This window comes from Kwoniella dendrophila, chromosome 7 (assembly GCF_036810415.1).
Source record: "Kwoniella dendrophila CBS 6074 chromosome 7, complete sequence".
In the NCBI taxonomy this organism is placed as follows: domain Eukaryota; kingdom Fungi; phylum Basidiomycota; class Tremellomycetes; order Tremellales; family Cryptococcaceae; genus Kwoniella; species Kwoniella dendrophila.
In genome coordinates this window covers 1534858-1550637 of record NC_089482.1, presented here as the reverse complement: position 1 = coordinate 1550637, position 15780 = coordinate 1534858, and the positions used below count along the sequence as shown (strand labels likewise).

The following is a 15780-nucleotide window of genomic DNA, read 5'->3' as shown; positions in this document are numbered from 1 at the left end:
GATCGGTCCGAGACCTCCGACATCACTATGTGATAGGTAACGAAGGCTAAGAAGGATCAAATGGTTTAATATAAGCGAGCTGAAGGTTCTCCCTTACACCAGATATTGGAGCAAACTAAAAGCCTATGTTGATGACAGAACAGCATAAAAATTTAGCACCGGGCAGTGGATTGGATTAGGGGGAGTCGTCGTTTTGGAGTGAGACACAACCCACGATTGATGACATGTATCATACTACCACAGGAATGATGAAGAGAAAGGTAGTTAGTCGTGAGATACCAGTGCCGGAACTACGGGACTCAACACCGATACGATGCAGTAGTTTCCGATGGATCTTTTGAAAATCAAGTTTGCTGAATAAGTCTTCTCACACTTGAATCAAGGGTCGTTTGTGATCTTTTTTATCAGGAAAATTACTAGTAACACATGCTTGTCCAATTAACGAGTGATAAGGCAGGCACAATTACAAGCATGTCCTAAATCGAGATGTTGACTGAATTATTCCGTCCCTGTTGAGTTGTTCAGGGGAATCATCATTACAGCACTGTATATTCTATCGTAACTCGTAACTGAATCACAACGTTATTCCGTAGTTAGTCACCCCACAAGTCTTGCCAAAGCATGTTTCTGGACCGCCGGCTCTTTCTTTTTGCCCTTCGATCGTAAAAACTGAATCTTCGCCGAAGACCGAGCCTACCTACCGTACAAACCATTGTATCATTCAGTAGATCTTCCATTTGCCTGAATGACCTCTACAGGCGATGAGGTGGATAGGGGTATATGTGATAAAATTACTGTAATGTCTCTATTCACGCGGATATTAATCTAGCATGTGTGTGGCGTATAATGACAAGCGGCAAAGTACAGTATACTTGTCAGAGTTATCATAATTCCCATTGTCTGAGACATGGATTAATTTTGCTATCGTAAATCGAAGGAAGCGAATAACAAAGCGTCTCTCTCATAAAAGGAGCAAAGGATATCGCTGATGGATTTTACGGCTCCCTTTTCATTCACATGAACGCTCGAACAGTTGATGATGAGGTACGAGACCTTCATTAAAATGCTGGCGCGGATAAGATAAAATCGAATTTTCAGGGATTTTTAACAAGACAGATGAAGCCCCAATTGGTCAGGCAGCAAGGACCTTCCCTACTACAGTAAAGTACATATAGCTATGAGGTTGCCAGAGGACATGGCTGTATTTGCGAGTTCATAGATGGCAAAATCTATTCCGGAAGCATTTTCAAAATCCTATCTTTCTCGTAATTATCTATTCAGGAGGACTAAGCGAAAATTCAGAATTAATCCTTGTGTGGCGCTGGCTATATTTTTCGCGATGCCGTATCGTTAATTAAATCTAGTTTGATAAGAAGCGCCAGTTTATGTTACTGTATGTAAAGTAGATTAATGATATCACTACAGTATGTCTAAATTTTTCAAATGCAAATCTATATAACTTTTTCCATATTTTACATCGGCAGAGCCAGCCGGCTTTCGTGCGTATCGTCGCTGACGATCATATGGAAGGGATACGTACACCTCTTTTTGGCTCGGCTTGAAGAGCAGGCAGAAACCGCCACATTTTGTGTTAATCACTCCTATTTGATACATTTAAATCAAAAGCAGTTGCTCAAAAATTCAGCGAACTCTTAGCACAATCCCAATGTGATATCTTGTCCTTATTTAGAAGCATTATGTTCTGCCTCATCTACTGAGTTACAAGCATCGCCTAGCTCGGTGCACTGACGGGATACAAAGACTTCCATAATTTCTTGTCGTTTGTCATATCATCCTAGGGGTCTGTATACATTTATCTCATAGCCTTCAACTGTCTTGATGCAGCAGATAACGTTCTGGATTTACTTTACTTGGCTCAGAGCATTCCGTAGATCCGGATCATGCCGCCAGACTTTAGTGCCGGGTTTTCCCAATCCAAAAGCACACAACGTTAAATGATTTAGTAACATGTTGTCATCTGTCCAAGCGCCACATTTATCCGTGAGCTAGGGAACATAGATGTATAGATAAGCTAAACCTTCTCAGAAGCATATTCAAATTTAAGTTCTCGTAAGAGATTAGGTGTTGACCGGACCACAATACATGGCAAAAAGGCTTAAGCAATGGGACATTTAGACAGAATGACAACCTGAATTCATACTGTATTTTAGTGGAGCTGCTGGTAAGACGTAACAACACCTGGTACATATTCTGATGCACACCAAAGCTAAGGGTTCATAATTGGACTACTGTAAGGTGAGCAGAAGTATTTCGCTTCCTCATGAATACGCTGAAACCTGAGCAAGGGTAGATCGATTATGTGCCAAGGGCCAAAAAAATTTCACAATGCAGTACAAGTAGCCATGAAATTTCGGTGGGAATAGCGGCGTGTTTCAATTGATGAGTCATGAGTAGTCGGATTCTGATGATTCAACTTTTGACTGTAGATTTCCCATTCAGATTCCCAGCACATCTTACGAAATGGATATCATAGGTATACCAAATGAACCGACTCCACCTTTCGATAAGTGCGGTACTGCTCACCGCTTACTATATATGTTTCTGCTTCGATTCAAAAGATTTTGATATTGACTGTATGGCTTAATGAATTTTCATTAGTGTCCAACTTCCCCGTGTTCTCCCTTACTTGAACCCGTGATTCACATGCGCAAGCTATATTTTCCCTAAATAGTCCGTCGGAATATATGTTATCTTTTCTTAAGGATTTGATACCAGTATATGCTTGATGGAAAATCTACGATAATGTAACCAGACTTTTGACCCTTCGCTCAAAGGTCTAAGCGAGAATCAGTTACCAGGAAAACTCAAGGTTAACTGAAAGTGGAGAGATAAGGGTTTGGGGAAAAGGAGAAGGAGAATCAAAAGTTGCATACACGATACGAGAAGATCTTTTTAGGCGGACCAGACTCAGGTACATCGAAAAAAAGAAAAAAAGGCTTAAAGAGAAGAAAGATTATACATCAATTATTATGACTAACCATTGTAAAACATATGGTAGCATTGTGATGTGCAGTGGCAGTATGGAGATTAATCTCATGGGAATCAAATACCTCTCGATCGAGTCTCGTATTGTATGGTATTGTAACCGAAATACATGATCTTGATCATGTCATGATCCATTGTCCTTTCCGTACCTGATGATCTGGCGAAACATTTACTCGTAAAGTGAAGAAAATGGCTATGGCGGAAAGTAAAAATGCAAAACACGGAAAGTTCAAAGATATCACCAATTTTGTATCAGAAACAAAGACAAACGAAACAAGCCATATTTAGAATTTCATTACATTATTTCTATCTTGTGATAAGCAAAAACACCAACACACGTTTACTTTTTTTCCTCTCTCCAACAGTTCGTAAGTGAACCTTATCAAAAACAATTCCAACAATTGTGTTTATTTCACTGTTTCATAGCTTCCACTAAATGATTCATCCTTCGATAAGTTATCGCTCCGCAATTTTATATGGTATTATCCAAATCATTCCGATGATCATTCTTAGATAGATTTATACATATATAGTCAATGATTTGAATTCTTTTCTTTTTTTTCTTTTTTCAATACAAAATCAAACAGAAACAACCAATTCAATCCATTCATCCATTCAATTGGGAATCTGTTACATACAACAAGCATCAAAGATTGACTACAACACTGTACACCCTACTGGTCAGACTTCACGATTTCGCCACTTTCAACGGACAAAAACCAATCATCAATATCGCATCGTTGTCATACATTCATCTCAATCAATACATCTCAAGGGCAATTGGAATCATAATAAGAGAGGATAAGAAGACTCTGTATCTCCATCCATCAGAGAGTGACAGATTCACGTATCAAAGAAAAAGGTTCATCTTTTCACGTGTTCACCAAGAAACAGAATCCTTACACTTGGGTTATCTTTACTCGTATCGCATTAAAGCTATAACCATATGAGTTTACATACGAGCTCACCCGAAGGCGTGCTCATATAATCATAAGTTACTTCACCTCATTTCGGCAAGCTTATAAAACTAAGAATTGTAAGTATTATAAATTTTATCCTCGACGCATCTCCACTGAAAATGAAACTGTTTCTAACCTAAATTTGTGACTCTTTTACTGGAATCCAAACGCCTCTCAGATATCAATCCAAAGGATCTACGTACTACAATTTATACTTTCTTCTTTTTCTTTCTCTTTCTTTATTCCTATCATACAAGGGAAATCCTAAAGTTAAAATACTTTACAACTTCTATCGAATCGGCAAAGGATCACATAAACACAAACTAATAAAGAGTGATTCAATACTTTCACCTATACACGATGATGCAAATTCGCGACCAGAATCAACAAACAAATCGTCCTTCTACCACCCCATCATCTACTGTCAACCCTAATTGGTCCAGTAGTAGTTCTTGTACTACTCCTACTTCAATTATTAGGCAACATAAACCTCAATTAAGTATCGACATTCAACCGAATAATCAATTTCAATCATTTGATTCTCCGTTATATTCTTCAACCTCAACTTCAACAAAAACACCATATTCTGAATCTACACCTTCACCTTCTATACCCGCTTTATCAAGAGATAGTGTGATCTCTAACAATTCAACAACTTTCATTCAAACCCCAATCAATCTTTTTCAATCTTCATCTACATCATCTTATTTTATACCATCTCATTCAGATTATTCAAAAATGTCAACAACTACCGCCACTCATCCACATCAACCAATTTCAATTGATATGGATTCGTCAATGTCTTCGTCATCAATTCCAACTTCAACACCATTTCATCATCATACTTCAACATCTTCGTTATCGTATGAAAATCAAGCACCACAACATCACTTCAATCAACCCTATCATCTTGCAATCAATTACTTGCAGGATACAACAGCTACACCAAATCAACATGTCAATTCTTTCGATCAGTCATATCTCCAACATACTCAACAAACTCATCTTGGCGTCTCAGGCTGGACACCTATGATTTCGCCCTTTACTATTAACCCTCAGCTTATGGGGTAAGTTCCTCACCATTATTGGACAAGTCGTCAACGTGCTTATACTGACAGCTACATCTCGCAGATCGACACCATCGCGAAGCCTTAGTCCAGAATCCAACGCGTCATTCTCGCCTAGTATCTTGACAGCTGCAGAAGACTTGGGTAATTCCACTTTACCTTTGCCCTTACCTTTACCAGTAACACCAACTTCACTGCCTTTAACAGCATCGATGCATGTTCCCCAACAGCAGCAATCTTCTGCAAATGCGAAAGTTGGTAACACGTCATCATCATGTAGCTCAACGGATGAATGGTATGATGGACCATCAGAATGGATACGATCGGTTGCAGAAGCACATAAACAAAGAAGAGAGGGATATTTGTCAAATCCTAAATTATGGCCAAAAGGTGAAGGAGAACCAAAAGAATTACAACCTTTAACAGATCATTGTAGATTTCCACATTTATGGGAAGTTGAAGAAGCAAGAAAAGGTCTAACTGAAGAGTCTGTCGTCTCAAAGCTAATGAAAAAATCCGAAGCGACAATAACAAAAGAATTTGCTAGATGTCAAAAAGCTGGGGAGGACTTCAAACCACCTAGACCAATGAACAGTGAGTGATATTTTTTATCGTAGCTTTACGCAATAATTCGCCACTTTCAACCATACTATACCAACATATTCTAACGAATCATTCAATAGGCGCAATGGCATTCGCAGATTTTAGAAGACCACAATGGGGAGATATGTATTCTGATATGAAAACAGGCTCAATTTCTACATGGTTATCTGCTGAATGGAGAGCATTAAAAGATTTAAGACCAAAAGAATTTGAATGGTGGACAAGAGTATCAAAGAAATACTGGGATAAATATGTTGAAGATTATGATTATAAATTCACTAGAGCACCAAATGGTGAAGGTAAAGGATCGAAGAAGAGAAAAGCCAAAGCAAAAGAAAATGCCGCAAGAGAAAAAGCTATTAGATTATCAAATGAAGCTGCAAGAAGATCTTCTTCAAGATCATTAAATTCAGCTGCAAGTCGAAGATCAACTTCATTAGTCGCTCGTAATCCTTCTTTAGCACCTCCGATGAATATCCTTCTACCCGATCAATTGAATACACAACAATATCAACCATTCGGTAGTCCAAATATTTTAGGCTTATCTGGTATACCACACCACCATTTAACTCCTACATCCACTTTGACTCCAACAACAAATGGTCAATTGACTTACAATAACAGTACTGCAGGTTATTTCGATGGATATACTTTCCCTTTAACTGAATATTCCACAACACCTTCACCACCACAACTTTTGACTCCGTTAGAAGCCCCTCGTTCTTCCCATGGTTATTCTCATAATCAATCACCTGGTCCAGGTCAATTCCAACAAAACTACTTTTATCCTACACAAGCTCAGATGAATTACGCTCATCATCACGCTACACAAGCTGCTCAACAACAACAACAACAACAACATCAACAGCTCCAAATGAATATTTGCAACAATGCAGCTTATTATCAACCTCCATCAACAGGTTTAACTACTCATGAGTATTATTCCCATCCTCAACAAACTCCTACTCACGGCATAGCACATCATATACCTACTTTAGCACCGCAAGCTATCCCTTCCCCTCAATAGATGAAATAGAAGATAGAACTCATATAGCATATTTGGCAGTTCTGTAATCCAGGTCCGTCGAATCCAAAACGAAATGAACGAAAAAGAAAACAGTCAGAGACGATCTATTACGTGATCTAAACATGAAAAGCCCACATTTACATACATTTTAAGCAAATGAACGTTGTCAGATTTACTTTCCTTTCATTCTTGGGTCCTCAGTTATAATCTCGTTGTCTCCCTTTGAAAAAACATAAATATCATAACTATGCATAATCTTTAACATGAATTTCGTCCATAGGGACATGTACAACATATTCCAAGTTCTATATTTTACAAGCGATTTGATGGTGCTAGAGCTGAGCTGAGGGGAAGAAAATATCAGTGATCTAAGGCGATATTTATTGCTGTTGATTGTTGTTGTTGACCACACTCGAAGTGAAATTTGACGATCCTGTACCTGGAACACCGATATCGGCAGATTGAGCAAGTTCCGTCTGTTTAGTATACGAAGCAAATATCATCAGCTATATTCTCGGTGCTTCGTCTCATTAACAATGATTGGTGATTTACCTGCTGTTCTTTTATCAAATCGCTGAATTTCTGTGACGGGATCAGATATGAATTAGTCCATCTGTACTATTGATGCAGCGAGCGATCTTCTGACATCAGTCCAAACTCACACCCCATAATGCGGATATAGTTGTAAACTCCCTTCCTACGCCATACACTTCTTCCAGCTTTCGATTCAAAACATTCGTATGTCCCATGAGCTCCTCGAAATTCTATCGTTAGTCAACAGATTATTGTTAGTACTGCATATTTCATCACAATAACCGATATTGGCCATCGGGGCAATAGGCCAAACTGCAGTGAATCGTTCTTTACTAACTGAAGAGATTTCCTCTATCAACTTTGCTTTTTCCCTTTCAAAGTATGATTCGTCCGTGGCCAATCCATCAAAAGCGTTGGATGGTCTCGATAAAGACATGTTGTTATATGGTTTTCTGTTGATGCTAAGCTTGTTTATGTCTATATGAATCGGTCTGTGGAGGATGTTATTTAGAAACAACTGAAAACATAAATAAATAAAGAAGAATAATGCTCATTTAATTGGTTCCGGTATTTCCGTAGATTGATTAATGAAGAAAACGTGGTTTATATTAAAAAAAGTATAAGTGATCGGGATAAATTACAATAAATTGATAAAAAGTGAATATATTTTGGGTATAATCTGCGCTCACCTCCACTTTTTTACGTTAATTATCATACTAAAATACTAAAAATCTTAATCAAATCTAAAAAAACTTCATTGACCATACTAGATACATACTACGTGGTGACATTCAGCATAGTCACTCACACTAAGGTATCCATCCTTCTTTCATCTCACTTTCTATCTTTTTACTTTCTTTCTTTTATCTTTCCTTCCTCTTTTCTTTTCTCCTCTCCTCTCCTCTCTCCTCTTTTTCAATGCATAAATATTTGGTCTAGCACGCCAACCCCCTCCAAAAAAAAGAAACGAAAAGAAAGCTAAGTGTCTGGTTCGCGCACTTGTAAAAAAAGCCCACAACTCACCCTCCCCCCCAAAAAAGAAGTTTTCATTTCGAATCCTTCTTACTTCCCCTTTCCTCATCCGCAAGAACCAACACCTATCCTTTTTTGTTCCTCCTCTTCTCTTCTTTTCCTTCTGTGATTATCGCGAACGTAGGTTACATTCGCGATGGCTCCTTCTGTACCTGGTTTTGAAGGTGTCGTACCTTCAAGTGACATCCCAGCTATCCAACAAGCTGTCTCTGTAGCTCCTGCTGCTCATTCAGCTGTAGATGTCACTCCTCCAGCTTCACCAGCTCCTACAGCTTCATCACCTCGACCAACTGTCAACAGAGCTGCATCTTTCGTCGCTCCTGCTTCAAGACCATTAGGAAGTCTTCACCCACCAGCTACCCTCAAAGGTATCGATTATGAGGGTATGCCTGAAGAACCTAAATGGGAAGATGCCATGGGAGAACCTGATACCGTTCTCGAACTTGCTGATGGTTTAGCTTTGGCTGGTCACTCTTTCGGTGCTAAGAAATCAGTTTCAGGAGAATGTGTTTTCCAAACCGGTAAGCTACATAGCTTAGCATCGGTGTGAAACGCAAAAATGCTCATTCTCAAACAGGTATGGTCGGTTACCCCGAATCATTGACCGACCCTTCTTACTCTTCTCAAATTCTTATTCTCACCTATCCCTTGATTGGTAATTACGGTGTACCCGAAAGACCCAACGTTGAGACATCTAAAATCCCAACTTCAGAAGATGCTCACAATGTCCCTCCACCAACACATCTTCTTGATTCACTTCCTTTTGAATTTGAATCTTCTCACATTCACATCGCTGCCCTTGTAGTAGCCAACTATCACCCAAGTTACTCTCACCATCTCGCCAATTCAAGTCTTGGTCAATGGCTCAAAGAACAAGGAGTTCCCGCTATTTGGGGTGTAGACACTAGAATGTTGACCAAAAGACTTAGAGAAGGAGGTTCAATTCTAGGTAGAGTTCTCGCTAAACAAGGCGCTTCCTCTGTTGACGAACAACGAGGTAGAGAGAATTCAGGTGTCCTTGGTGGTGTCTCAAGACTCCTCAATGGTCTTTCTGCCCCATCAATGGTCAGATCCAACTCCACCGACAACTTCGCTGTCAACTGGAAGGAAGACTACGAGACCGTCCCCTTCCATGATCCTAACGGTATCAACCTTGTCGCCAAGGTCTCTACCCAGCAACCTACTCTTTACACTTCTACAACTGGTGTAGATAAGCAAATCAATGCTAGAACCGGCAAACAATTACGAGTCATTGCCATTGATGTTGGTATGAAATGGAACCAAATTAGATGTTTCAGAGAACGAGGTGTCGAAGTCAAGGTTGTTCCTTGGGTGAGTCACGTTTTTTTTTTTAAAAAATAATTTGTTTAGTTGCTGATGTCCCTCCAGAACTACGATATCAACGCTGAAACCGAAGCCTACGACGGTATATTCGTTTCTAACGGTCCCGGTGACCCTTCGATGGTCAAAGAAACCATTGCCAACCTTTCTAAAGCTCTTGAAACCAGTAAAGTCCCTATCTTCGGTATCTGTCTTGGTCATCAACTTCTCGCTTTAGCCTCTGGTGCTTCCACCCGAAAGATGAAGTACGGTAACAGAGGTATGAACTTGCCTTGTACATGTTCATCATCTGGTAGATGTTACATCACTTCTCAAAACCACGGTTATGAAGTTGATGTTACTACACTCAAGAATGGCTGGGAAGCTTTCTTCACCAACGCCAACGATCAATCTAACGAAGGTATCTGGATGGGTAAAGATGGTAAACCATTCTTCTCAGTACAATTCCACCCTGAGTCCGCTCCAGGTCCCAGAGATACCGAATTCATTTTCGATGTGTTCATCAAAAGTATGGTTGACACTGCTAGAGAAGGTAAACTCGTTCCTATCGACATGCCTGGAGGTGAAATTGCCGACAACATTGCCGCTAGACCAAAAGAACAAGTTAAAAAAGTTCTTGTACTTGGTTCCGGTGGTCTTTCCATCGGTCAAGCTGGTGAATTTGATTACTCTGGTTCTCAAGCCATCAAAGCTTTGAAAGAAGAAGGTATTTACACCATTCTTGTTAACCCCAACATCGCTACTATCCAAACTTCAAAAGGTCTCGCCGACAAGGTCTACTTCTTGCCCGTCACCCCTGAATTTGTTAGAAAGATCATCAAACACGAGAAACCAGATGGTATCTACTGTACTTTTGGTGGTCAAACCGCTCTTTCCGTTGGTATCAAATTGAAGGATGAATTTGCTCAACTCGGTGTCAAGGTCCTTGGTACTCCGATCGATACCATCATCACCACTGAAGATAGAGATCTTTTCGCTAAAGCCATGGAGGAAATTGGTGAAAAATGTGCTGAATCTGCAAGTGCCGTTAACCTCGAAGAATCTATAGAAGCTGCCAACAGAATTGGTTATCCCGTCATCGTTCGAGCCGCTTTCGCCCTTGGTGGTCTTGGGTCCGGGTTCGCCCAAAATGATGAGCAACTTACTGAGCTTTGTAACAAAGCTTTCGCTACTTCCCCTCAAGTTTTGGTTGAGAAATCGATGAAAGGTTGGAAGGAAATCGAATACGAAGTCGTTAGAGATTGCAGAAATAACTGTATCACCGTCTGTAACATGGAGGTGAGTATACTAGCTTTCCCCTCGCGTTATTGCGCTAACAAGTATCTCAGAACTTCGACCCCTTGGGTATTCACACCGGTGATTCCATTGTCGTTGCACCATCTCAAACTCTTTCCGATGCCGACTACAACATGCTTAGAACCACTGCCGTAAACGTTATTCGTCATCTTGGTGTCGTTGGTGAATGTAACATCCAATACGCCCTCAACCCTTACTCTAAAGAATACTGCATTATCGAAGTCAATGCTCGTCTTTCCAGATCCTCTGCTCTTGCTTCCAAAGCCACTGGTTACCCTCTCGCTTTCATTGCTGCTAAATTGGGTCTTAACATTCCTCTTAACGAGATCAAGAACTCAGTCACCAAAGAAACTTCTGCTTGTTTCGAACCTTCATTAGATTACTGTGTAGTCAAGATTCCTCGATGGGATTTAAAGAAATTTAACCGAGTTAGTACTGCTTTGAGTAGTTCAATGAAATCTGTTGGTGAAGTCATGGCCATTGGTAGAACATTCGAGGAAACCATACAAAAGGCCATTAGATGTATTGATGATAGATTCCCTGGTTTCGGTGAACACATCCATGTCGAAGATATCGACCACGAAATCGCCAACCCAACCGATCAACGTCTCTTCGCCCTCGCTACTGCCTTCAAACGAGGATACTCTGTTGAAAAACTCAACAAGATGTCTAACATCGACCCGTGGTTCTTAACTAGACTTGAAAGATTATTCAAGACTGAAAAGCTTATTGGGTAAGTTCCGGTTATTCAGCGCGAAAGACTCAGCTGACCCCTTTGTAGTACCTACAACGCTTCAAATGTTCCAAACCAACTCATCCGAAATGCCAAACAACTTGGTTTCTCCGATCGACAGATCGCTAAAGCCCTCAACTCCAACGAGCTTGCTGTCCGAAGACTTCGTATCGAAGCTGGTATCTCTCCTTTCGTCAAGCAAATAGATACTGTTGCTGCTGAATTCCCAGCTTTCACCAATTACTTGTACACTACCTACAATGCTAGTGATCACGACGTTTCCTTCGAGGACAATGGTGTAATGGTACTCGGTTCCGGTGTATACCGAATTGGTTCTTCAGTCGAATTCGATTGGTGTGCTGTAACAGCTATTAGAACTCTCCGAGCTCAAGGAATGAAGACTGTCATGATCAATTACAACCCTGAAACTGTATCTACCGATTATGATGAAGCCGACAAGCTCTATTTCGAAAACATCTCTCTTGAAACTGTTCTCGATATTTACGACATTGAAAGATCAAGTGGTCTTGTCTTATCTATGGGTGGTCAAACACCAAACAATATTGCTTTAGCTCTTCACCGACAAAACGTCAAGATCTACGGTACTTCCCCGGAAATGATTGATACCGCTGAAAACCGATACAAATTCTCTCGAATGTTAGATAAAATTGGTGTTGACCAACCTCTCTGGAAAGAACTCACCAGTTTCCCTGAAGCCAAGAGTTTCTGTGACAAAGTCGGCTACCCTGTACTTGTCAGACCATCATACGTACTTTCAGGTGCTGCTATGAACGTTGTTTTCTCAGAAGACGATCTCGAATCTTACCTAGGTCAAGCTACCGATGTCTCAAGAGATCACCCTGTCGTCATTTCCAAATATATCGAAGAAGCCAAAGAAATCGAAATGGATGCCGTCGCAAGAGATGGTAAAATGGTCATGCACTACATCTCCGAACACGTCGAGAACGCTGGTGTTCACTCTGGTGATGCTACTCTTATCTTACCACCACAAGATCTCGATCCAGAAACAATCAGAAAGATTGAAATCGCTACACAAAAGATCGGTCATGCCCTCAATGTTACTGGTCCATACAACATTCAATTCATTGCCAAGAACAACGAAATCAAGGTTATTGAATGTAACTTGCGAGCTGCTCGATCTTTCCCATTCGTCTCAAAGGTCACCGGTATCAACGCCATCGAGCTCGCCACCAAAGTTATGCTTGGCTTCCCAGTTACCCCTTACCCAGATGTCAAGATGCCTCCTAACTACGTCGGTGTCAAGGTACCACAATTCTCGTTCAGTCGTTTATCAGGTGCCGACCCTGTTCTTGGTGTAGAAATGGCTTCTACCGGTGAAGTTGCCTGTTTCGGTAAAGACAAATACGATGCTTACCTCAAAGCACTTATCTCAACTGGTATTCGACCACCTAAGAAGAACATTTTACTCTCCGTTGGTTCATTCAAGGAGAAATTGGAGATGTTGCCTGTAGTACTCAAACTCCACAGACAAGGTTACAACCTCTTCGCTACCGCCGGTACATCCGATTTCTTCCAAGAACATGGTATTCCAGTCAAATTCCTTGAAGCTTTGGGATCTGAAAACGACCTTAACCCTCAAAAAGCTGAATACTCCTTGACTCAACATTTAGCCAATAACTTGATCGACTTATACATCAACTTGCCATCGAAGAACAGATCAAGACGACCTGCTTCTTACATATCTCAAGGTTACAAATCCAGAAGAATGGCTGTCGATTTTGCTGTTCCTCTTATCACTAATGTCAAATGTGCTAAACTCTTCATTGAAGCTGTTCTCAAAAAGCCAACTTTCGATATCACCAGTGTAGATTACAAAACCTCTCATGAAACATTCTCTTTCCCAAGTCTTGTCTCCGTTCAAGCATTCGTACCTGGTGCTGCTGAACCTAACTCTGATGATTTCAGTGAAGCAAGTCAAGCTGCTATTAGAGGTGGTTTCACAGTATTACAAATGGTTCCTCAAGGTGTCAATTCCGCTGTTGAAGATGAAATCTCCCTTCAAAGAGCTCAAGCCAACGCTACTGGCGCTTCTCACTGCGACTACTTCTTCTCTGTCGCCGCTACCGCCGATAACGCCTCCAGACTTCAAGATGCTCTTGCTGCCGGTGCTAAAGCTTTGTTCATCCCATTCAACAACTTCTTTGGATCAGTCAACAAAGTAACCAGTGTCGCTCAACACTTCGCCGCTTGGCCAGCAGACAAACCAATAGTCACCGATGCTCGAGCCACTGATCTCGCTTCAATCTTGCTTCTTGCCAGTTTGAACAACAGATCTATACATATCGCCAGTGTTTCAACCCGAGACGACATCTTGTTGATTGCTCTTGCCAAAGAGAAGGGATTGAACGTCACTTGTGATGTATCAATTTACGCCTTGTTCTATTCTCAAATAGATTACCCTACCGCTAAGTGCCTTCCTACTGCTGAAGATCAACAAGCCCTTTGGGATAACCTCGCCACCATTGACATCTTCTCAGTTGGTGTTCTCCCATACGAACTTGGTACTGCTCTTGGTAACCCAATTTCTGCCAGTTCTGGTGTTGCTGAATCACTTCCTCTCCTCTTGACCGCTGTTGCCGAAGGTAAACTCACCCTCCAAGATATCTCTCTCCGATTGAGTGAAAACCCAAGAACCATCTTCGGTTTACCCGAACAAGCGCAAACCTACGTTGAAGTTGAAGTCAACAGACAATCGTCCTTCTCAGCACAAGACAGTAAAACCTGGTCACCACTTAACGGCAAGCCAATTGCAGGAGCTATTCACCGAGTTGTCATCAATGGTCACTCGGTATTCTTGGATGGATTGTCATTCTCCATGCCTCTTGGAAGAGATATCTCAAGTGCTGGACCAAGAGCTCCTATCGCCAAACAAGCTCGTGGATCATTCGCTTTACAGAAGAGACCTTCTATCTCAGCACTCATGTCACCCACAACAGAAAGACCAGCATCATTCGGTCCTCCAGCCAACGACAAACTTATGTCTCTCGCTTCTATCGCTCCAGTCAACACTTCTCCTGTACGAAACCTTCTTTCTCTTCAAACCTCCCCAGCTTTCGCTCGACGACATATCTTATCGGTCAAACAATTTGATCGAGAGGATTTACATGTTCTTTTCAACCTTGCTTCTGAAATGAGAGCTCAAGTGGAGAGAAGTGGTTCAGTTGATACACTTAAAGGTAGAGTTTTGTGTACCCTCTTCTACGAGCCATCCACAAGAACTTCAACTTCTTTCGAAGCTGCTATGAAACGATGTGGTGGTGAAGTTGTTCAAGTCACTGCTTCAACATCTTCAGTACAAAAGGGAGAATCATTGGCCGATACCATCAGAACTGTTGGTTGTTACTCTGATGCAGTTGTACTTCGACACCCTGCTGTTGGATCAAGTAAATCAGCTGCTAAATCAAGTCCAGTTCCAATTATTAACGCTGGTGATGGTATTGGAGAACACCCTACACAAAGTTTATTGGATGTTTTCTGTATTCGAGAAGAATTAGGTTCAGTCAATGGTATTACCATTACATTAAGTAAGTTGGATCATTATAATAGGCTTGACTCTCTTGTCTAACATTTTCTTTTTATAGTTGGTGATTTGAAGAATGGTAGAACTGTACATTCATTAGTCAAATTATTATCATTATATGATGTTACGATAAACTTTGTTTCACCACCATCATTAACAATGCCTGAATCAGTTAAATCTGAAGCATCAAGAGCTGGTGTGAGAATAAACGAATCAACAATATTATCAGACGATATAATCGCAAAATCTGATGTTTTATACGTAACAAGAATTCAAAAAGAAAGATTCGAAAATCCATCAGAATATGAATCTGTTAAAGATTTATACATCATCAACAATGATGTTTTGGCAAAAGCTAAAGAATCTGCTATTGTAATGCACCCATTACCTCGAGTGAATGAAATTGATCCAGAAGTTGATTTCGATTCAAAGAGAGCTGCTTACTTCAGACAAATGAGATACGGTCTTTTCGTGAGTTTTCCTTGTTTTCCGTCTTTGATTTAACTTTGTCCCCTAACAATGCTAATATTTCCTCATTAATAGGTACGAATGGCTCTTCTTACACTTGTTCTTGGTGCTTAAACGAAGTCCTATGTGAATTACTTGTTTCATACCGTTTT

The 15780-nt window shown here is 40.6% G+C and overlaps 3 protein-coding genes across 3 annotated transcripts; 2 read left to right on the top strand and 1 right to left on the bottom strand.

Moving 5' to 3' along the window:
- Positions 1 to 4325: 4325 nt before the first annotated feature.
- L201_005774 (uncharacterized protein) lies at positions 4326 to 6662 on the top strand (the record flags this gene model as incomplete). Its single annotated transcript, XM_066221503.1, has 3 exons — positions 4326 to 5032; positions 5097 to 5626; positions 5716 to 6662. 3 exons carry the CDS (start codon positions 4326 to 4328, stop codon positions 6660 to 6662), a joined length of 2184 nt encoding a protein of 727 aa, XP_066077600.1.
- Positions 6663 to 7042: 380 nt separating this feature from the next.
- Positions 7043 to 7632, bottom strand: L201_005773 (uncharacterized protein; the record flags this gene model as incomplete). Its single annotated transcript, XM_066221502.1, has 4 exons — positions 7043 to 7138; positions 7215 to 7244; positions 7325 to 7426; positions 7534 to 7632. 4 exons carry the CDS (start codon positions 7630 to 7632, stop codon positions 7043 to 7045), a joined length of 327 nt encoding a protein of 108 aa, XP_066077599.1.
- Positions 7633 to 8364: 732 nt separating this feature from the next.
- L201_005772 (carbamoyl-phosphate synthase, large subunit) lies at positions 8365 to 15742 on the top strand (the record flags this gene model as incomplete). Its single annotated transcript, XM_066221501.1, has 7 exons — positions 8365 to 8749; positions 8806 to 9560; positions 9618 to 10847; positions 10898 to 11598; positions 11647 to 15164; positions 15222 to 15631; positions 15704 to 15742. 7 exons carry the CDS (start codon positions 8365 to 8367, stop codon positions 15740 to 15742), a joined length of 7038 nt encoding a protein of 2345 aa, XP_066077598.1.
- Positions 15743 to 15780: the final 38 nt, after the last annotated feature.